At 44.0% G+C, this 23,082-nt stretch overlaps 1 protein-coding gene across 3 annotated transcripts in view; it reads left to right on the top strand.

The window, feature by feature from the left end:
* MLPH (melanophilin) overlaps nucleotides 1-23,082 on the top strand; it is a 532,938-nt gene that overhangs the window by 246,288 nt on the left and 263,568 nt on the right. For all 3 annotated transcript variants that reach the window (XM_069615982.1, XM_069615981.1, XM_069615980.1), the window contains exons 5-6: nucleotides 1,587-1,625; nucleotides 10,148-10,245. In XM_069615982.1, coding sequence (XP_069472083.1) covers nucleotides 1,587-1,625; nucleotides 10,148-10,245 — 137 coding nt within the window. The remainder of the gene's footprint in view (nucleotides 1-1,586; nucleotides 1,626-10,147; nucleotides 10,246-23,082) is intronic.

Below are 23,082 nucleotides of genomic sequence, written 5' to 3'. Positions count from 1 at the left end.
TGAGCTTCCTCTTGCTTCTGCTCTTTCTCTTTTATTGCTCCACTTGCATGGAGTTCTCTCCCCCTGGACATCCAAGAAGCAGTCAACAAAGAATGTGTTCAAAACCAAACTAAAAGCCTACCTCCTCACCTCCGAATTACCGTCTTTGCCTCCTAGCTTACATTTTTCCTCGCCTCTAACCTGCCTCTGTCTCTCACTTTTTGTTCCTCCACTCTAGCACTTCACCCATCATGGTCATTTCCCGAGCACAGCTCGCCGTACCAACGACCTGCACATAAAAAAATGTGCATTGTTGCTTGTCCTACATCTATGTATTTCCAGTTATGTATTGTCCCCGGTGACTGTTCAATATACTCCCTTCCACAACCTGGTCAAAATGTCCCTCAAACTTACCCCATTGTAAGAAGCTCACTGCTTTCCCTCAAAATCGGATTTCTTATCTATTGTACGTTCTTTTGTGATCAAAGGAGCATTGTTGCTCCTGTAAATAAATAAATAAAATTATCAAAAGTGGTAGCTGGGACTCATGGTTTACCCTGTGCCACCCCTTCCTAAGGAACATATATTGCAATATTACAAGGTTATCAATCAATGTTCACCTTAAGGGAAGAACTTCAAATCCCACATGAACGGTTGTATGTCATTTCATCGTTGTATATTTCAATGCCTGGCATTTAAACATGTACATTATAACGAAAATGTTCATCAAATTTTGTTTTTTAAGGGGTCCCCCTCCCAAACCTTCCTTCCACCACCTATTTTTACCTATCCACCCAAACCCTTATCTGCCCTTTCTTACCCCCCCCTAAAAAAGTAGAGGAACATTTTCGTTATAATGTGCACATTTAAATGCCAGGCTTTGAAATATACGGCGATGAAAGGACTTCGTACCACATGAACCTGAGTCAATGAGCAAATTGTAGAAGATCTTTTCTCCGTTCACTGGAAATCCCAAATATCACCATTTTGGAACAGGGACAAATGCAGAACTGCAGCATGTGGGCTCATGTTACCAGTTAGTATGATCATTTCATAGACATGGGGTGCCTCTACATTGATCCACAATTCAGCACGCCCAGTGCAAGAATGACCCTCAACGGTCCTGCGACCTGCTCCCCACCACTTCCATGGGCCCTTAGCATTATGATGGCCATCTGACAGGAACTATTCTCCCAAATGTAAGGCATGTTTTCATGTTTATTGTTCAGTTTACCACTAGAGTCGAAATACGACCCAGACTGCTTATTACAGCCCCTATAGACCAGCCAGATACCAGCGGGGTTCTGTGCTATATAACCACAGTGAACATATCCTTAACATAGCCGAGCCCTTGGGGATGCCACAACACCTGGCTGCAGCCACGGGGGCGTGGATGCGCTTCTCCAGTTTACAATATGTATCGTATCCATCACATGTCACCAGTGCCTGGATTCTCTCCATCTTCGCTGTGGTTTTGATTGGTCGATTTGTTTGGAAGAGTTTGTAGTGAGTTGTTTAGCACCTTGGTACTTCATCCATCCTTGGTTTGTAAAAAGAAGTTAAATAATTACCTACGGTTTGTCAGTAAAATATATTTTGTTTTTCAGGTCTCCATGATAGATTTTCCAGTTTGCCAAACATCAACAGTAAGTTGTGCTTATGTTTTTATGTTGTTAAGCTTTTTCATGGCATTGACACAGGGGTATTTCTGTTGAACAAGTGACAGTGTGATGCGCAGAGTGGTATCTCTAGGAGTGATTGATGAGGAGACGAGTAAGGGGACTGTGGGGTACCCCGTATTTTCCTTTACCCATTTCCGCTCCAATGCTTCCCGAAGCTAGGTCTGTGCTTAATAAATACAATAATAGTAGTAGTAATTATAATGTCCAGGAGTAAGTAGACGGGCAGCAGGCACCTGCCAGTGGTGTGCGCATGCAGGCGCAGCAGCAGTTGGGTGTTGCATGTGAGGATCCTGCAAAGCAGAGTGACATGCCTGCACAATAGGTGGGCTTACTGGTTAGGGGTGGCCTGGTCATGACTGTCAGCCCTTCACCAGCTGGTTTTCCCCTATAAGAGCCAACATCAGTACCAGTTGTATAATCTGCCCCAGGGCTAAGTTTTGCATCACCGAATTCCCGTGGCAGTGGCTTTTGGGGAAATGTGGGACCGTCGCAGCAGAAACGCACACTTTTGCACACACAGTCAGTCGCACGAGTTTGGGTGAAAGCAAAACACAATGATACTAAATTGTCCAGACGGGAAAACTATGCATTAACAAATGGTCTTTCACATGAGTCGCGCCTCACCCCGCAATCCCAAATCCCAGCAAGGCTGATTTAGCCCTTCACCCCCCTAAGATTGATAACTAGAGTGCCACTGCATTTGGGTGATACTACTAGTACCTATTATTGCAGCGGTTAGAAGCAGGAGCAATCTGACATGATGTGGTGTATACAAACTTAAGAATATTAAATCCTCTTGTGTCTGGTTAATTGCTCATCAGTCTTATACATGTTTTTGCTCAGAAATGAAAGATCAGAGCGCCCAGGACACTGGTCCATTGGTACCAACAAGCTGTCTGCTCTAAAAGGTTCTTGCATTGATCAATTGGTACTGTCCATCAGTTTCACAGTTGATCATTTCACCACCCTGGGTGTGGAGACAATTACTAGTGGTGCATCAATACACAATGTTCAAATACTCGAAGACCCCTCAACAATGCACATAAAGCCACTCACCATAATAAGAAGCAGCTGGTACTGAAAGGCCTCTGATGCACATACAAAATATCACTGTAGCCTCTTTAGCCTGCACACAGATCAACAATTAACAGGTTTTAAAGCATGTACTTGTGAATGCAAACCAATCTAGGTCTCATTTACTTTCAAAAGGATACAGACATCCGTTTCAAACATTTATAAATATAATAAACACATTTAATACATTTTTACATTAGGTTATATTTTTGTATATTGTGTAACTTCATATACATATACTTTCAAATGCATACCAATGATCATAAGCACTTAGATACATTGTATTAATTAAATGAAGTCCGCTTTAGCCTGAATTTCTAGACACATGGCAATATGAACTTAGAGAGGCTCATGCAATCGCCAGGCATCACTGGCAGAATAATCAGCTAGAAGCAGAACTACTAGAATGATCAGCTAGAAGCAGAACTACTAGAATGATCAGCTAGAAGCAGAACCACTAGAATGATCAGCTAGAAGCAGAAAATAGTAGATGTGAACTACATTTGCCCCACAAAGTCTTCTCTGTCACTGCAGTCTGAGAAATGGCCATGTTGGTGTTAAAGGGTACACAGAGGAAGCACAGCAAACCTCCCCAGAACAGATTCTATTCTGGTCATAACTTTGAAAGAATTTAGTAAATTAAAATCCGAATAAGTGAAAATGATAAATAATTTAGGAACGGATGTAGAGGCCATTGTCTGCACTGTCTTTGAGAACATAATGCAGATGAGAACAGGCTACCCCACCCTTTGACACTGTTAGGTACTGATAGTGAACCACAGTTTAACAGACATATCAATTAATCTGTCTTTATATGACAGGTAATAGTCACAATCTGGTAAAACAAATGTTTATTCATAATATAACAAAACACCAAATTTAAAAGAGGTAGATCAAAATCTAACAATAATTCTGATGTATTCAACTTGTATAAACACCTTAAGGTTGAACAAACATCAATATTGTAAGGTTAGTACAAGTGACTTAGTGTGTTGTATTATAATACTATTGATGTTTGTTCAACCTTAAAGTGTTTATACAAGTTGAATACATCAGAATTATTGTTAGATTTTTTATCTTATCTAGGTGCTGTAGGAGGATAAAACACAGAGAGAGAGAGAGATACAATATAGTAAATGATTATGTCAGATGGACAGACCTACATTGTACATTGAACAAAATAAATAATTCTTCAAAGCTTTCCCGATTGGCAATCATTTAGCTATCTGTCTACTCCTGGAAGGAAGGTTTTTCCAGAATGTGGTTACCTTTAGCCTGAAAGTCTAACCACCCATGCCTACTTTACAATACTTGGGAACTACTAAACAAAAGTGTTTCTTGAGAGGGCAGACATCTTGATGGGAGGTAAAGCTGTATTCTTTCAATCAAGAATATTTGTGGTGGACATTTACCATTGTATGGATCAAACACATACTTTTTAATAAGATTCTTTGCTTTGCTACAGGAGCCGAGAAGATCAAGCATTATTATTCGTTTCTTTATTACGCGCAGTCATAGCTTCAGAAAGTAATGGGGTGCATTACAAAATACAGGGGGAATGGCACAGTGAGGGAAGCAGAGATAGAAGGGATCAGGGAGCTAACAACAGGGAAGGCAAGGGCGGGCACTTTGGCAGCAAGGGATCTACAAGCAACCAGTGGAAGAAACAGTGGGTTGCAGATCACCCAGTCATAGTCCGGGGGATATACAATCATATTTTCTCACAGCAAGTAAAGGTCTTGCAGTTGCATTTTGCTCCCGTTATAATCCGGAGATATGTGTAGCCCTAAGACCAAGTTAGGTGCTATTTCCAAAATCCAATTGGAAAGTAATAAACCAATTTATAATCGTTTCTTGGTGATTAGATGAAATCTTAGTTTAAATAGAACAAAACAGGATTTCGGAACGGCAGAGACTTGCACTGAACGAAAGAGTTCAGAAATGAAAATGATGCCAAGATATCTCACATGAGGATAAAGCCCAGGGCAATTTCCGAATGATTTTGGCCAAAACCTGTGGTCCATAAGGGAGATGTTCGCATTGACAATCATGATTTCTGCCTCTGTTGGATATATTTTGAGATAGTTGTTATCCATCTAACTTCTAATGGCTAACAAGCACATTGTGGATTCTGCTTCTCTCTCTGCAGGGAGCTTTATAAACAGCTGTATATCATCAGTGTAATTCACAAAGGACATGCCATGCTACGAATGATTACACCGAGAGGAGCCACAAAAAGATTAAAAAGCAGCAGCGAAAGGGCAGAGCCGTGGGGAACCCCACATGTTTCCAATTTGTTTGGAGGATACATGGTTCTCCAGTTTAGCAGAGTCATGGCAATCTGTCAGAAAGGATTCAATCCACTTAACGGCTTGACCTCTTTACCCCTCTTCTCTCATGCCCCTCTTAATGGGAACACCTGATACCATGGAAACCAGTACTATCCCCACATTCAAATGTATTGCAAAACTCCATCCCCTCTCTCTAGAATGGGGCATAGCTCTAATCCAGGACATATTCCCACGCCCTTTTCTATATCCTCTCCCCACCAGTGCTTCATTTGTGAAAAAATAAGTGGTAGGACTCAAATATTTTCTAGCACACCCATGACACATCGGGACGGGTAACTTCCTGCTCACGGTTGCCACCATCCACAGCTACTCCCCTGAGTGTCATGATGTATGGGGTTAAAGCTGCAACTCCTACTGGCTCATTGGGGTTGATGGATGTGCTAGTCATGGCAGGTGTGCGATTTACAAATTCCAATCAACATAACATAAAAGAATGTACTTGTGTCTTGATGTGAGTACAATGTTTAAGTGTGTCTTTAAACAGAATCATTGTTAACATTTTTCTCTGATGTTCTAAGTTCTCATTAGGTGACTGACAGTTAAAATAATAAAGTTGCCAAAACACCATATCATGATTAAACAGAGCCTGGGTCAATAAGTGCCGGGGCTAAGAAATAGGTGCCAGGGCTAGGCCCTGGCAAACGCCCACATATATTAAGCACTGCCACACTATACATAGTTTATATACACCTGTGCCTTTTGAATATTTAATGTTTACATTATTTAAGTGCCGGGGCTAAGAAATAGGTGCCAAGGCTAGGCCCTGGCAAACGCCCACATATATTAAGCACTGCCACACTATACATAGTTTATATACACCTGTGCCTTTTGAATATTTAATGTTTACATTATTTAATTGTCTGTCAGTATTGTCCCCAATTCAAGTCCCATTATGTCCAGTGTTCTCTACTACTCTGCTTTCTGTAAGGCACCCACTGCTGGAATTGTTCTTAACTATGCTCTGTGCTATTGTACAATTTTTCTTTTCAAAGCCCCATACCCTGCCTTTAGTAACTATAAGTACAAATAGCAAAAGAATGTAATAGAAAAAAATCTATCCTTCCTAGCTGGTGTCGAAGCACCACTTATGGGCCAAAAACAAGCAGCCGATGGACATTTTCCAACCCCCACAATGCCCCCCATCACGCTTCACACTCTATACCAATATTTTATTTTCTTCACATGTGCTGAGGAGGCAGCAGGTTACTAGGGCCCTGAAAAGGGGCAAAGAAAATGCCTGATAGAGAATAGTAATGGTGGGCGGTTTTAGCGTGTGCTAGTGCATCAATAGCCGCTCAGTGGAGAATAGGGCCACGCAGAGAGAACATGGGACTGGGACCCAGCTCGGGGGAAAGGTATGGGAAAGGGGAACAGGGAATGGCATACCACTCAGTAGAGAAAGGCAGCGAGAGGTGAGATGAGCAAAGGTGGAAACACTGGGAAAATGTACCCAGTGTCTATAGTAAACTGATTAGAAAAAAAGCTAAGAAATGTTTGCAATTATGGAAGAATATTGTTTGGAAAAGTGGATCGATAAATCTAAGAGAGCTTTCATTTAAATGAGTTACACAAATATAAAAAGAGGTAATAGAAATAATGTTGTGTGATTCTATCCCGGATTTATAAACCAAAAGGTAGCTGAAATGCATTTCAAATTATGAAAGGACAAAAATGCTGGCAGTGTGAAAACATTACTTGGATAATATGGTTCACTGCTAGTGTAGCCTCTTGTGGAGCAGTAATATTAAGTCGCTAACATTTTAGAATAGACGTTGTCAGCCATACGAGGTTATATCAGTGGCGACTGCTGAATTCTTTAATTGGAGGGGCGTAAATATTCCCAACCAATCTCTAAGAGCGACCAAGCCTAGTGAGGGAGCCGGATATAACCGAAAAAGGCATAGGGGGGTTCTCTCCCACAGACACTTTTTAAAATAATGGGTTACCATGGTGCATTATACAGCACACTTTCTGTGACAAAGTGGGTGAAAAGCCAGACAGCTTGCAGTCAGTTTTGTAGATCATGGAAAAATACTATGCATTTTCATGAGGCCTCCCCCACAATATATGCCAGTGTAAAAACATGTTCACGCTTGCTGTGCCGTTATATTTTATGCAGGCTGCACTGCTATATGCCAGTATTACCATATAAGAACATATTCCTGTTTGCCTTGCGCATAATGGCATTATCTCAAAAACATGTCGAAATTGGCATCACCAATGCGGGCCACTACAGGCATGTAATAATATTTAACATACTTGTTTTACCATTGATGCCCAGTAAAAAATCACATACCACAGGAAGAAGTCATAGCTACAATGGTGCACCAAAATATGACAGTCTAGCCATATAGTAGCATGTATCATGTTTGCTTTATCATAGATGCCCTGAAATAAATCTCATGCCACATTAGAAATGACAGCTAAACTTGCTACAGCACATTTTTGCTAGTCTGGCCATGCGATAACACTTACCAAGCTTACTTTATCATAGATGTACAACAAAGAATTCCATGCCCTAGTAAAAGAACATGTTCTTGCTGACTGTGTGCACTGCATGCAGCCAGCAAGAACATGTTTTCTTACCTTCGTATTGCCCTGAACCAATGCCCCCTCCAAGCCCCAGCACTCCAGCACCCCCTGAAACAGACACACACGAACATTCATAAAAACATTTGCACAAGCATTCCTCACCGATACAACTTCCCAGTCATTCACACAGCACCCACCAGAACACTTCTCTCACACGCATTCACACCCTGTATGGGTGTGTGACTGCATGTCTGAATGTGTTTATGAAGGGGTGTATCGGTGTGAGGGAGTGTTCTGGTGGGTGCTGTATGAATGCCTCATTCACACCTAATTCACCAGAACGCCTATTCACGCCGATGCACACATTCATATACACAGTTGCACAAGCAGTCACACACCCATACAGCTTCTCCCAACCATTCACATGGCACCCACCAGAACACTTCTCTCACACACATTCACACCCTGTATGGGTGTGTGACTGCACGTGTGAATGTGTTTATGAAGCGGTGTATCGGTGTGAGGGAGTGTTCTGGTGGGTGCTGTATGAATGCCTCATTCACACCTAATTCACCAGAACGCCTATTCACGCCGATGCACACATTCATATACACAGTTGCACAAGCAGTCACACACCCATACAGCTTCTCCCAACCATTCACATGGCACCCACCAGAACACTTCTCTCACACACATTCACACCCTGTATGGGTGTGTGACTGCATGTCTGAATGTGTTTATGAAGGGGTGTATCGGTGTGAGGGAGTGTTCTGGTGGGTGCTGTATGAATGCCTCATTCACACCTAATTCACCAGAACGCCTATTCACGCCGATGCACACATTCATATACACAGTTGCACAAGCAGTCACACACCCATACAGCTTCTCCCAACCATTCACATGGCACCCACCAGAACACTTCTCTCACACACATTCACACCCTGTATGGGTGTGTGACTGAATGTCTGAATGTGTTTATGAAGGGGTGTATCGGTGTGAGGGAGTGTTCTGGTGGGTGCTGTATGAATGCCTCATTCACACCTAATTCACCAGAACGCCTATTCACGCCGATGCACACATTCATATACACAGTTGCACAAGCAGTCACACACCCATACAGCTTCTCCCAACCATTCACATGGCACCCACCAGAACACTTCTCTCACACACATTCACACCCTGTATGGGTGTGTGACTGCATGTGTGAATGTGTTTATGAAGGGGTGTATCGGTGTGAGGGAGTGTTCTGGTGGGTGCTGTATGAATGCCTCATTCACACCTAATTCACCAGAACGCCTATTCACGCCGATGCACACATTCATATACACAGTTGCACAAGCAGTCACACACCCATACAGCTTCTCCCAACCATTCACATGGCACCCACCAGAACACTTCACTCAGGCAGATACACACACTGTCACACACGTGCACGCCCACTGTACAAATAACATGTCCCACACGCACACAGATGCACACACACATGCACGCACACACATGCACAGCATATCTTTTTTACTTCAATAATGTACCTGGGTGGGCCGTCATTACATTGGAGGAATAGGGTCAGGGGTCAGGAGACACCATTCACCCCTCCTCATGCATATTCTTGCATCAGGCAGAGGGCAGGGTCAGCATTCTGACACTGCCGCCGGCCTGAGACAGACGAGAAGCGGAAGGGCTGAAGACACCTTCAGGATGCTTCATGCGCTGGATTTTCCAGCACCCCCAAAGCATCCTGAATGGCATGGCGTCGCCCGTGGTCTCCCTAATGCCTTTCACAGACCTTTGCATGAGTGAAAGCATGGGTGTTTTAACCCTCAGCCTTCACCAATGTAAAGTACTGTGTAGGGCATAAGGGGCACCTCCAGTCTCTGCATTTACAAAGAATCTATATGTTGTTGGATTCATTTCAAACGTAAAGGCTACTTTTACATAATTATGGAGCGAGTTAAAATCACGTGCTCCATAATGCAAATGCATTTTGTTTTTTTGGGGTTAGGGGAATTGTCTTTGTATCTTCAGGGGACCTGGAGGGTACCAAAAATTAAGGGTGGGTACCACCCTAACCCCCTCGATGAATGAACCCCCATTCGGTCATATATGAAATTTGATCTGTGAACAAAAGCTCTCTGACACTGGCTATACGCAATTATAGCAAATGAAACACAAAGGGGTTATGGGTGGAAAACTGAAATTAATCATAACCACTCGCAACTACTCTGTGAAGCCTTCAATTCCATTGTCCTGAAACAATGTTGGAAAAGGTAAGACAGGTGATGTTGCAACTCCATTGGAAGAAATCTGACAAAACGTAAGTCTTTTCTTCCTATACATGTTCCCCTGAGGACGGCCACAATGTGTTTGCAGCCTTGAATTTCATAGGTGTGCAGTTCTGTGTGTAACAAACAGTTCTCCTTCTACCCATAGTTCTCCAGGACTGATGCCTGCCTTAGTGGCACATGCAAATTCAGCTGAAGGAACAATCCACTTTAATGGCGGCAACGTGTGCATCTCTTTCTTTCCCAGGGGAGTATCAACGACAGGTAGATGCCGGAATGTTTCCAGATGACGAAGAGGAAGATGGTGATGTGGTAGACAGCGCTGAAGCACAGCGCTACAATCTGGTAACCCTCTTTTAGAATTTCATCTCGCCTTGCTTTATTTTCCCTGAAGCATTCAGATGCTTGCTTTTGGCACTTTCATTGTGTTTGCTGGGCCCTGGTTCTGTGATGCAAAACAACTCAATATGTGCTAGCGAAACTCCAGCATATCTGACTCACCAGGTGTATACAAAGTGCCGAGGTTTATGGGTACTTGTGCCGCAGGTAAAGGCTCGGCTGTTTTCCCTATACTACTTCATTTTTTAAAATATGGTTTTGACAGAATGGTAGGACCGTGAAGCGATGCCTGCATTGTTTTCTTTGATTCACCTTTATGGAAGAAGTACACATTTCCATTTTGATGCAGCAGTCAAGAGGATTTCCAGTATCTTTTTCTTTGAGACTGTCACCGATCTTGTGTCAAACATCCTGCAATGGGCTGGTGGTGGTGATACAAAAAATGTAGACATTGGTTTTATTTAGCAATAAGGTCAAAACATCTGGCTGCTGAGACTTTGTTTAAAAAGTCCCAGTGCAGGACCACTTTGAATCTTTACGTGTAGGTCCTCTGTGCTACAATAACGTGTATTTTTATTATCATTTTTCTTTTATTTAGTGCTTATGACAAATTCTTTTTGACTTTTGCACTTATAGAAAAAAACATTACAATCATAATCAGTAACAATTAAAACATTACATTTACCTGTCCACTACAATATAACATTTTGCATTTCATGAAACACAATTATCACTCAAATACACAATCCATTATTTTCAGTCATACATGATCCTAAAAGAGACAGGAGAAAATATAATAAAAGGGCAGGGTGTGTATTTGGTAACTGAATTTATGAAGGATAAAAGAGATTGTTATGGCTTGTAGAAATTTCCAATCCGTGTAATATTAGCCATTGCAGTGGCAGCTCAGCTATATCTTCTTTGGAAATTCGATGTATTAAGAACATGATTCCTGCCAGGCAATAAATATCTCACATCTGTTATGTCCCCACCCGCCCCCGGCTGCACTATAATGGGTTGTGCTGTGATTACAAATTGCCGAATCGAGCCTGAAGTAGCTCAAGAGCTGCACCAGATCTGGCTGTTCTCCTTTCCGTGTCTAACACCAGATGAACAAGTCATTTACTTATTACCAGTCGCCCTATGGCTATGCAGCTGTATGCCACTCATTAAAGGAGTGGTGACCCACAGCATTGTTTTAATTATAGAATTAATCCTCTGTGGCACCTTGGAGAATAACAAAAGACTGTTTGTAAATATGTAAATTATCTCCCAAACGAAGCACTAAAAATTGACTACTGTAAGAAGCCACTTAAAAATGTTTTTTTGCCAATCTGTAGCAAATGTGACAAAGTAAAAGGAATATTTTAATGACCAGAAACCTGACATCTTGTCTGAAAGTAAACACACATCCATATAATCCGAGTATACGGAATTAACTAGAAATATGTGTTGACCGTAATGTAGTCAATAGTAAAGATACGAAACAGCAAGAATGCTTTCAGTTTAAATTTGATTGGTGTATAGATACAAAGTTAGTCACTTTTTATACTAAATTACACATAACCCTTGAAAATATTGTTTGTCTTCTTTGGCAAAGTAATAGCATATATCTCCAGAAAGCAAATACACCAATGTTATTTACTGATTACATATAGTTCTAGAAAGGTTTACTGTTCCAAAAATGTCATTGAACCGCCAGCAGCCATAACACTCAAAAATGTTATTTTGTCTCCGACACGTGTTTCGACCTGCGGTCTTTCTCAAGGCTGTTACCTAAGCTGTTATCATATTACAATGATCGATATCTAGTATATATTCATATTTTTCCCATTTCAAAAAGGAAAGGTAAAAGAATGGGAGAAATGACAAGGACAAACAAAAGGAAAGAAATGTCGAACATAATTATAAGCCAATCAATAACAATTATTTTGGATTCCCCCAATACATAATCTAAAACAGCCCTTAGTGTTGTTATCACCCTAGATATCCTTATGATGTAGACTTGGTGAAGCAACCATAATCCACAAACCACAATTGGAATGAATCTTGTGGGCTAGTCCAATCCAGGTCAGTTATTCACCCATGCAATGTGACTATATGGTGAGTGAGTCCATCATCATTGTTGTTAGTTACGATTCACACAATTGTTTCTCTCCATTTAGCTAATTCATGTGACAATACTATTACACTCATGGGTAAACTTAATAACCCATGACGTTAGTCCTATATAATAGGCCTTGTAATTGGCCTTATTGTGGGAACCAGCGTAATGTAAGCGATTATCAACTCACCACAATATTCATATCAGTTTATTCTATTGATATTGCATCATAGTGGCCATAAACCAAACTTCAGATTCTGAAAGTGCATGAACATTGGGGTTTTTCCTGTTCTAATGGCAAACTTGTCCACCCCTAAGCTCTATTTGGTTGGGTCGCAATTGTTAACGTACCCCATGTAAATTAGCAGATCATCCAGCATGTCTGGAAAATCCCATCCTGTTCCAGTTCATTATGTTTCATGGTGAAATTCTGGAATGGCAGTATCAAAATATGTGTTGGCTATAGTGTCATTCACCACAATTCTTAGTGCCCAACTGTATTATGTCACAATTCGGGACTTACCCCTTATTGGTTATTGTTTTGTTCAGTGTTTCTTAGAATTCAAATATGTCTTAGATCTCCATGTTTCATTTAGTTCAAGCTAAAAAATAGCAGAATCATAAAATTATATATTGGTTATTGTGGTTGTCCAGAAAGATGCTTGTTATTCTGCATTTGGTAATTAATTAGCTGTGCTTCCTCTACTTGACCAAATCCCTTTATATCAAACTTTGAAAAATGTCTTCGACCTTGAAGTCGGGCATAGGAGCTCACAAATTAAATGTTCAGTGTCGCTATCTGACAAATTGCCCGTCTCGTCACCATCGCAAGCAATTTTTGAGGTTACGCTTAAATGCGTTGAACACCAAAGAGATTTTGTGGCCACGACATAACCATGAAATAAAAGACAATCTTTGCCGTTATTGTGAGCTTGAAATCAAATCAATACAAAACCTATTAACAGTTTGCTCAGCCACTATTTCACAATGGTCTTGTCATCTTGAGGGCTTTGCACCTGTTGATAACAATATGAACAACTGGTGGGCGTACGCGTCTGCGGGACACAACATTAAATTGAGTTGTGCAGTTGTGGATTATATGGACTCGTTACTGTTGAATGAAAAAATCTTAAATTGACGAACCCCTGTTGAAAATTCAGATTAATAGGGCATCTAGGATAGTCTTTTTTGTGCTCACTCTTTTTCTTTTCCTTCATTGGCGGTATTACGTCAATATGGTGTCTAATTTGTTTTTTTGTGTGTTTTTTTGGTTTGTTTTATTTGGAAGGTTTGGATGTTATTGATTTGTTTGTAACAAAAGCTTAACTTTCTTGGTTGCTTGCAACTAAAGTTCGTTGAACTGAAGTTTCAATAAAAAAAATATATCAAACTTCAGATTATTGGATTTAGGATGCCTCTACCAATGGGCTCCCACTATCAGTGCATGTCCATCTACTGCCAACATGAACATATTCTATATTATTTGTAATAACTGCTATCCTATATATATAATATGGCATCTTTTCGCCCCAAATTATTACAATTACTTGATGATTGTAAAATGTGTCAATTTAAAGACATTAGTTATATGGAAGTGTAAATAATGATTCTATCATCATTTAGAGAATTATTGGCTCTGAACTCCCATAACCATCCTTGTTTTCTCGCGCCGGTTCCATCTTCTTTCTGCACACACAAACGTGTGACGTCACGCGCACGCCGCGTCTGACATCACTTTCCCGTAATTGGGGAACATAAACAATACTTTGTTATAAACGGCGGTCATTCCGCACTGTTGTTATAAACTATATTAGAATTAGTTTCAGAAGAGATAATAGCCCTTAAACACATCCATATAATATCACTGTGCTACACAGAAGACAATATAACTGTAAATACATTTCTAACAATACCTACCTTTCTTTCTGGAGGGGTGTGTGTGTGTCTGTCTGCGTGCATGTCTGTGTGCATGTCAGGACTCGCATGCAGAGTTACAAGTGTGCCCACGTTCAGAGGTGCATGTGGGCATGCAATCTGTGATACAAATGGGTCACCTTGCAGAGTTGCTCATGAGCTGGCACGTCACACAGACATTTACATGGATCCATTTACCTAGTAAAGGTGTGTGCACTTGCACATTGAGGACGCATATGGGCCCATGGTGTATATAGGGAGTTTTTCATCGAGATAGAAATCATCGGGCCTCATTACACGGTAGGCGGCAAATTCCAGCCATTACCAGCATGGCGCTATCAACGTGTCCGCCTTGGCCTGATGCCGCTAATAGCGTGGCATTATGAGTACGCGGACACGAGCGCAGCACCATGCCGGTAACGACCCTACCGCCATGCCGCTAAAGACCCCAAAAAGTCCCTTACCGCCATCGACGAAAGTGCTGATAGCACTTCTGCCTTCCTACTACATGCAAATAGCGGTGACCGTTAATAGCGGTCACCGCTATTAGCGGCGGGGGCTTGTCTGACGGGAACTCGCAGAGGAGGAGGTGCCCGGTTGATCCTGTGTTGGGGGGGGATATTGTCGCTCCATGGCGTCCGCAATGCGTGTGAGGAACTGCCTCAGTTGGGCCATTTCCTCACACATCCGGTTTGTGCAGGCCTCCATGCCCTCTCTTGTCTGGCTTGCATACGACCTAAACTCCTCCCTCAGACGGGTTGCCTCTTCCACATGCTGCCAACCAGCGCAGTGATTTCAACCTGCCTCTGGCTGATGGTTGCCAGGTCGTGTTGACTGCGTCCAGCTCTTGGGGTGGCTGCTGCACCCTGGTCCATGCCTCTGGCATCAGGTGAGGACACCTGAGGGCTCCAGCGCCCTTCCACGGTGTTGTTGCCTGATTGTCCATGGCTACTCGATTGTGATGGTGGCCGTGGGCTTGGCTCAATAGATTGCGGGGGGGCTTGGGGTCTGCCTTTGCATTTCAACATCAATTGCCTCCTCCACGTCCGACAGCTGCGCAGTGGCTGCTGCCTCACCAGTGGGACTGGTGGCAGCAGAGTGCAGGCCCTCTGTGCTTGTTTCTAATGACAGGGGGAACACTGCCGTGGGTGCAGCAATAGGGGCAGCCGTGGCTTCAGGCCATGTTGCACTGGCGCTCTTGCTGCCTTTACCCCTCTGCTGCTGCTCACTCCTCCCGGTGCCCCTTGAGGTGGTGGCGGTGTCCCTTGTCTCATGTGTCCTGGCCTTTTTCTTTGCTGGGGGAGCAGGTGTCACAGTGCCCGGTTCATCACTGTCTGTCTGTGATCCTGTAGGGGACAAAAATAGGGAATATCATCGGTTATGGTTCTACGTGCCTTATGCAGAATGTTTACGTCATGCTACTCTATTCATTGGGACCTCTTTAGTTGGGAATCCAGTAATGGGGATGTCGGGTGGGTCATGCACGTCTGTGTTGCACGTGTATGTGGTGATGCGTGCATGTATGTTTATGGCTGGTTCCATGGGCTGATTGTGGACTCAGATTTGGGGGGCCCCTCACCCTTCACAGTGCATGTTTCATGTGTACACTCACCTCCATCTGATGAAGTGGGCGCACCATGCTCCATGTTTCCGACTCCCTCAATCGATTTCACGCCAATTGTGCTGGCGCAGGTCTCCTCCCACTCCCGGAGTTTTATTGGGGAATCAGCGCCACCTCCTGTGGCCATAGCTAGGTTGCGATTCGCAGACAGAATTTATTTTACATTTAGAATGCTGCGGACCCAGAGCCATAGGTCATCCCACCGCTTTCTGCAGTCCTTGACAGTGCTGGTGGTGGTGCCCAACGCACTGACTTTGTGGGCAACCTCTGCCTAGATGGCCTTTCTCTTGACGAGGGTCTCACGCTGCATTTCATTGGCGAATACTACATTGGCATTTGCCGCTAGGGTCTGTGTTAGCATGATCAGCTCCTCACTGGTGAATTTTTCTTTGCGCTGCTGATCTGCGCCTTTCTTGACGGCCTTTGGCATCTTCTGGGTATGCAGGATGATTTGGTGTTGGAGTCATGTGGAAACAGGTCCTGGATGCAGAGGATGGCAATGGATTGTGTTTTTAAAGATGGCCGCCGTGCTCTTTCCCGTTCCTGTGCGATGACGCTATTTCCGTTTCCGCAATTTTACGGTCACCGCTAATAGCGGTCATCCCAACCTCCCAATGGTGGTGGAGGGCAGGAGAAGTAGGGCCAGCAAGAACTAGCTGGCACATGTGCACCAGGACACCTATGCACTACAAGCCACACATGGGGGTGTTGTGGGGGGAGGGGGGAACAGGTGTTTTTGGGAGTGTTTAGGGGGAGGGGGAAAGGGTGTTTTTGGGAGTGTATTGGGGGAGGGGGAAAGGGTGTTTTTGGGAGTGTATTGGGGAGGGGGGAAAGGGTGTTTTTGGGAGTGTATTGGGGGTGGGGGGAAAGGGTGTTTTTGGGAGTGTATTGGGGGTGGGGGGAAAGGGTGTTTGCACAGTTGGGGCCATACACTTTTTGTTCACAAATTATTCATAATACACTGTTGACAAGTTGAAGCACAGGCTTGGTCTTCATCATTGTGTATGTGTAATTTATTGGGGACAGGGTCAATTTGCGCCTCACCACATGCAGCAGGGCAACAATGCCCATCTCCATCCAAAATTGTTGGCCCTTGTCTCTCAAAATATTCGATATATCAGATGCTGACGCACATCATGTCCCCCCTGGACATCGCCTCTTGCATGTCCTGGCGGCCCATTTCCCCCATCCTCATCCCCATCAACATCATCTTCATCAGGTGGTTGCATGTCAATGTCAGGGGGCATAGGCACATTCCGTCTCATACACATTGTGCTGCATGACACATGCCATGGTTATCTTCGTCACTTTGTCCTGGCCGTACAGGAGGGCCTCACCCGGCCAGATTAGGCACCAGAGCTGTGTCTTCAGAAGGCCAAATGCCTGCCCAATCACGACGCGGGTATGGTTATGTGCAAGGTTCTATTCCTCTTCGTGCCAATCTGTGGGTTCCGTATAGGGGTAGGGAGCCAAATCTTCAGGGGATAGGCAGCATCACCTGCACGGCTGGGACAACGGGGCCTTGTAACTCGTCACCTCAATTGCAACCGGGACATGTTAGCATTCTGATTGCCATCCAGAAATCCCAGCATGCATGGAGACGATCAGTGTAACTGCAATGTGAGAAGGTAAGCTGGTCCCTGCAAGTGGACGTGCACCATGCATGCCTCCGGCAGTATTTCCCATCTCCTGGGTGTGGATGGGTCCTAGGTGTTCATGGGCACAGACAACCTTTGTACGACAATGCTAGTGTACTGCCATTAGGATTCCAATATCCCCATGCTGTGAAGCGGTACATCAGTAGTAGTGTACGTATGTAGTTCTGTACAATGGCTACATGTGATCCATTTGCATGCACTCAAGGGCACATATCTGTTGTGATGTTGTTCAACGCACATTTAGATTATGCATATTTGCTGAATGTAGCAGCTTTGTGTCATGTAGGATATGGTATGATCTGCAATGTGCATGTGGATAGATGTGTCATGTATTGAGTTAGGGATTGATGTCTTTGTTGTGCAGTTTGCTGCTTGCATGTGGTTTTGTGTCCTCTACATTGTGTGCTGCGTTGGTGGACATTGGTGTACATCTGTATGTCCCTTTATTGTACGGACGACAGTCCACAACCAGTTGGAGTATGTATCTCTACCCCCCAAACAGAACCCACATCACACTGCCATGTGCCTGCCCATCTACTTAACAAGTAGGCACAAACTTTGTCCAGCATGGCGCTCCATCTTGCGTGGTATCATTGAGTTCCGCAGGACCATTGATTCATGGGTTGATCAGGGGTATAAGTCACGGCAATGTGTTAATCTCTTATTTGAGTCACATACCATTTGGACATTGATGGAGTGGTAATGCTTTCTGTTTCGTTAGACAGCCTTATAGTGATGTGGGGGCACCATTTCCACATGGGTACAGTTGATTGCCCCGATGTTACGTGGGATGCATGCCAGTGAATAGATGCCACGTTTGTCGTTGGAGATCTCCTGGGCTGTCCGTGGCAGGGCTATGTGTTCACTTGTGTGCTTCAGGGGGGCATCGGGCACCTGGGTCCACGTGTGTGTGAATACTGGTTGTGAAATGCCATGCATCTGCCCTACCATGTGCTGGTAGGTGCCTGTGGCCAGGTAGTGGAGCACAGTTACCACCTTCAGTGGAGGGGGGATGGCAGTACGGATGTCTATGTGGCTCACTATGTCGTTGTGAATCATGTCCACAATGCTGGTGATGGTATCCCGGTCCAGGTGGTACAGGGTGTGTCTCTGCTCAGGGGTTGCATTGAATGGGTTGGCTCGAATCCTGGGGATTGCTGGCTGCCTCTGTGGTATGACTGGGTGCACTGGTGTGGCTTGCTGGGCCTGTATCGCCATCCTTCTCCTCCTGCGACTCCTCTGTGCTGCCTGTTGTTGTTGGTGCTGCAATGCAATCATGTCCTCCAGCCCATGTAATGATGCAAGTATTGCAACCATCTCGGTGTGGGAAGGGGTGTGGTGTGCTCCTTTTGTGCTGCCCCAGTCTCCATTGCCTCCACCTGTGCTGTTGTGGCCACCTGTGGCAAGTGGGATCACTACTCAGGTCTCTTAACGTGTGGTTCGCGATGCCGGTATTTCCTCCATGCCGGTATGGGCTTTTTCGGCCAAGACCATGCCGCTATCTGCATGCCTGCATGCCTTGTAATAGCGTGCAAATAGCGCCTTGCTGCTATTTCCGACCTGAGGGGTTGCATGCCCACGGACTGGCCGCTATTAGTGGCACCGTTCTTAGCGGGCACTCAGGGTCGTGATTAGCTAGGGAATTTAGCGGTACCGGTAAACCATTACCGGTACCGCTATTCCCTTACCGCCTACCGTGTAATGAGGCCAATCAAATTTATTACAACAGATAGTGACGCAAATATATGTGGGGGGTGGGTTCAGGTGAATAATGAATGTAGGGGCATAGGGGGGATTTGCAGTGATCTCCCCCCACATATGTTTGCAGCAAAATCTTCTAGTAAAATATACAATCAATGATTTCTACTTCAATTAAAAACATTTGAAAAAATTACACAGAACCGCCCTATTTATACATTCATACTGGATGTAGATTCCTGGTTGGAACTAGATTTCAGGATGTGCTTTCCAGTGGGAAGTACATGTATAGTTGTAAACAGAGGTAACAAAAAGTTACATGTTTAAGTGGGTTCGGTGGTGAGAGCATATTACCACTGTGTTTTTAAAAGTCTAATTAATGAGAAAATGCCTTTTAATAGATTTTAAGTGTGTCCACGGGGAATATAGCTACGGTTTGTCGATTTATAGTCCCGGAGGGCATTTGATTCAGTTTTCCCCACAGATGCTCCTAAATTAAAGGTGCAAGATGCAAGTAAAGAAATGTGTTACCAGACTTTGGGCCTCATTATGAGTTTGCCGGTCCGGTAACAACGGTACCAGTAAGCTTGCTTATTACCAGATCGGCAAACTACTAGTTCTGCTCGCGGGTGCCTTCCCGCCCGCCAGGTCTGACCTGCCGGGCATACCGGCACCCGCAAGCAGACCATGTCGGTTGAACCGCCACCATTCTGAATGGTGCCGGTGCATCTGACCTCCCCATTCCCATTGAGCCCTATGCGGCTCAAATGGTAATGGGGAGCATTTCATTCCGGCGCCCGCGAATGGGCAGTTACTGGGTCTGGCAGGGCTGTAATGACCCAGTAATTGCCCATTCGCAGGTGCCAGAATAATTTGCAAGTTTGTCGGCAGCCTGACGGTTTTACCAGCAAGGCTACCGCCAAACTTGTAATGAGGCCTATAGTGTGGTGCGAAGGGCGATGATGTGATGACGAATTCCTACAAACAGAAGCAAGGAGTGTGCCGGAGTGAGCATGCATCTAATACACCATGTACATGAACGATCTTGTAGTTCCATGGGGGAAGTTGCAGCCCCTTGATCAATCCTCGAAGAGGCCATTGTCATCTGCCTTCTAGACACAGCTCACTGGCTTCTCGTGTTCCCCAACAAAGAATGACGTGCAGGAGAACCAGTGTAATGCATGGTTCATTCTGCCAAATAATACACAGTTCAAGGACCAAAATTATGTTTTCCAGAAAGAAAATTAAGAACCACCAATTGATAATTTCTGGTGAATGCAAAGATAATTTCGCCCATTTGACCCAGGGGGGTGCTCGGCCCAGCCCATTTCTATAATAGACCTCTGCACCCCCTCCAGTGAAAGTAAACATAATGAAGGACCGCCCCTCTGACGGACTCCATGGTGCAGCTAATATTGAGCGGGTTTCTGTGCCTCAATCATAATAACAGCCCTTCCTACCAGGAAGGTGGGGAGAAACAGAAAGCTAGAAAACCACCATTAGGATTAGGGAGGGCAAACAAGTTTGGGCATAACTCAAACCAAATACATTTTTGGTCATTCAAGTCTCACAGACCTTACACATTTTTCTGGAGTCATCTGGGAAGGTTTGGGTTCCTCGAGAGGTAAAGATACAGCCCTAAGATATGCAACATCCATCCTGACAGGTTACTATAACATGTCTCACTGTCCTTCTGGGGCCTGACAGGCCTCCATGCCACATTTTGGCTTGTTAATCTTTTTATCTTTTTTCAACACTCTTAAGCTGGAACTAGAACACTTGTGCAGACCATTCTTGTGGAGCGTGGTGCAGAGAGAAAATGGGGAGCAACAAAATTGCTCAGGTCTCCAATCCTTTGAATTGGTCACCCACAAAATATCATGAGTTACTTTTGAGGTACTTGGGAATCTCACACTTGAAAACCTGAATGATTTCCTACCATTTAATACCTCAATGTTCCTTGATCTGCTAGGAAGTGTTGTCAAGTAGGAGCTGTATTTTGAAATACCAAACTAAAGTGACTACCTCCAAAAACTCACAGGCGGTGACTGCAGACAACAGACCCACTCCAAAATGAGTACGGTATATACAATTAGAATGCTAAATAGGAAACCCAGAATTCACCTGGCTGCTAAAGATGCATTGTCTTGCAAACCAGTCCCAAGTCTCCTAAATGCCCCAATCACAGACACACTTGCAGGAGGAGGATGGAGACTGAATATCAATATTAATCATCGGCCCAGAATCCCCCAAGAACTGGGGTCTGCAACCTTTGGCTCTCCCGATGTTTTAGACTACAACTCCCATCATCCCAAGCCTGCCTTGTCAATAGCCAGATATAATGTGAATTGTAGTCTGAAACATCTGGAGAGCCAAAGGTTGCAGGCTCTTGCCCTCGAACATCAACCAGCATACACCAACACCTAATGCCTCACAAAGGGATAGAGTAAATTGCATTATTATGTCAATCTAAAGGGATACCGTCAGGATGGAGTACCATCTGCCTCACGCCGAATAAAGATGTCAAGCTCTGTGAGGCATGAGATCCGACAAAAGATTAATAAATGGTGCAATGCCAGAACCTATAGCAGAGCGACTGCCATCCCTTTCGAGATGGGCGGCATTTCTGAATCTCAATATTTAGAGAGCAAATAATTTGCTTGGACGACAAACATCCCAACCAGTGTTATCCAGAGCTTGAACCACTGAGAGGAGACAAAACACCTGGCATGAACGAAATCCACAGCACAATTGATCCATGTCAGCAATTTCTTTAAAATACAACATCTTAAAAAAGATAAACGGATAAACACTGCAGGATATCAGCAGGATAAGAGCAACTGAGCAGACCAATACAGCTAAGTAAAAAAGAAGGTCTTCAAGGCCTTTTAAAAAGATAAATGCGAGGAATCCAATCTCAGGTTAACAGTTAATTTATTCCAGCTTGTCGGAGCTAAAACACTGAAGGATCATCTTCCTGCTCTCTCAAGTTTGGCTCATGGTATCTAGAGCAGCAGACCTTGACTAGATCTCGGCAATCTAGAGCATTGCCTCTCCTCAATACTATTTTTCATGTAGATCGGGCTTTTACCATAAATACATTTATGTTTGATGGCCAGGATTCTAAAATTCAGGCGCTCTTCTACCGTGAGCCATTACAGTGGCCTACAAGCTGAAGTGATGTGTGCTCTTCATTGAATATTAAACCCAATTTATCAAACCGGAGGCTCCCAAGGCTGAAACAGCCTTGGGAGCCTCCTGTTTAACATAACCAGGTCTGAATAAGCAGCCATTCATAGGAAGGAGCCAACGATACTAGTAAAGCTCATCTGGAAAGCCAAGAGGCTACAAAAAACATAATTTCAAATACCATCTCTTGCTGCGTGTCTCGCCTGAAAGGGTGCAATACATGCCATGTGTTCCCTTACCTGTAAATCCGGCCCAGTAGGATGCCTCAGGGGCAAAGTGTTCCTCTTGGAAGCAAGACCACGCAGCGCAACAGAGGTTCGACTACTGGTCCAACTCTTAGTGACTGGTTTCCAGTATTAAGCACATTATAAAAGAAGAATTCCTGAATTAAGTGCACTAGGCCCCCAAGTACACCAGAACATAGGCACAAAAAGATGGAGGTGTATGCACAGAGAATGGGGAACAGGGGGGGGGCGCACAGAAAATGAATATAGTGGCCTTGTGATGTGAATCTGAAATATCCTCTTATGGCTTTATACAAAGGCAAGATGGAGTCATGTCTCCAATAGACACCGCTCCAGTACGCCAAGATTGAGTCAATGGGTTCTCAGAAGGGATAAAGAACGGTGTTTATATACCTGCAGAGAAAGGCCTTCATT

Source organism: Ambystoma mexicanum, chromosome 9 (assembly GCF_040938575.1).
Source record: "Ambystoma mexicanum isolate Mex_15411 chromosome 9, UKY_AmexF1_1, whole genome shotgun sequence".
Classification (NCBI taxonomy): Eukaryota; Metazoa; Chordata; class Amphibia; order Caudata; family Ambystomatidae; genus Ambystoma; species Ambystoma mexicanum.
The sequence above is the reverse complement of the archived record's forward strand: the minus strand, read 5'-3'. Positions and strand labels throughout refer to the sequence as shown.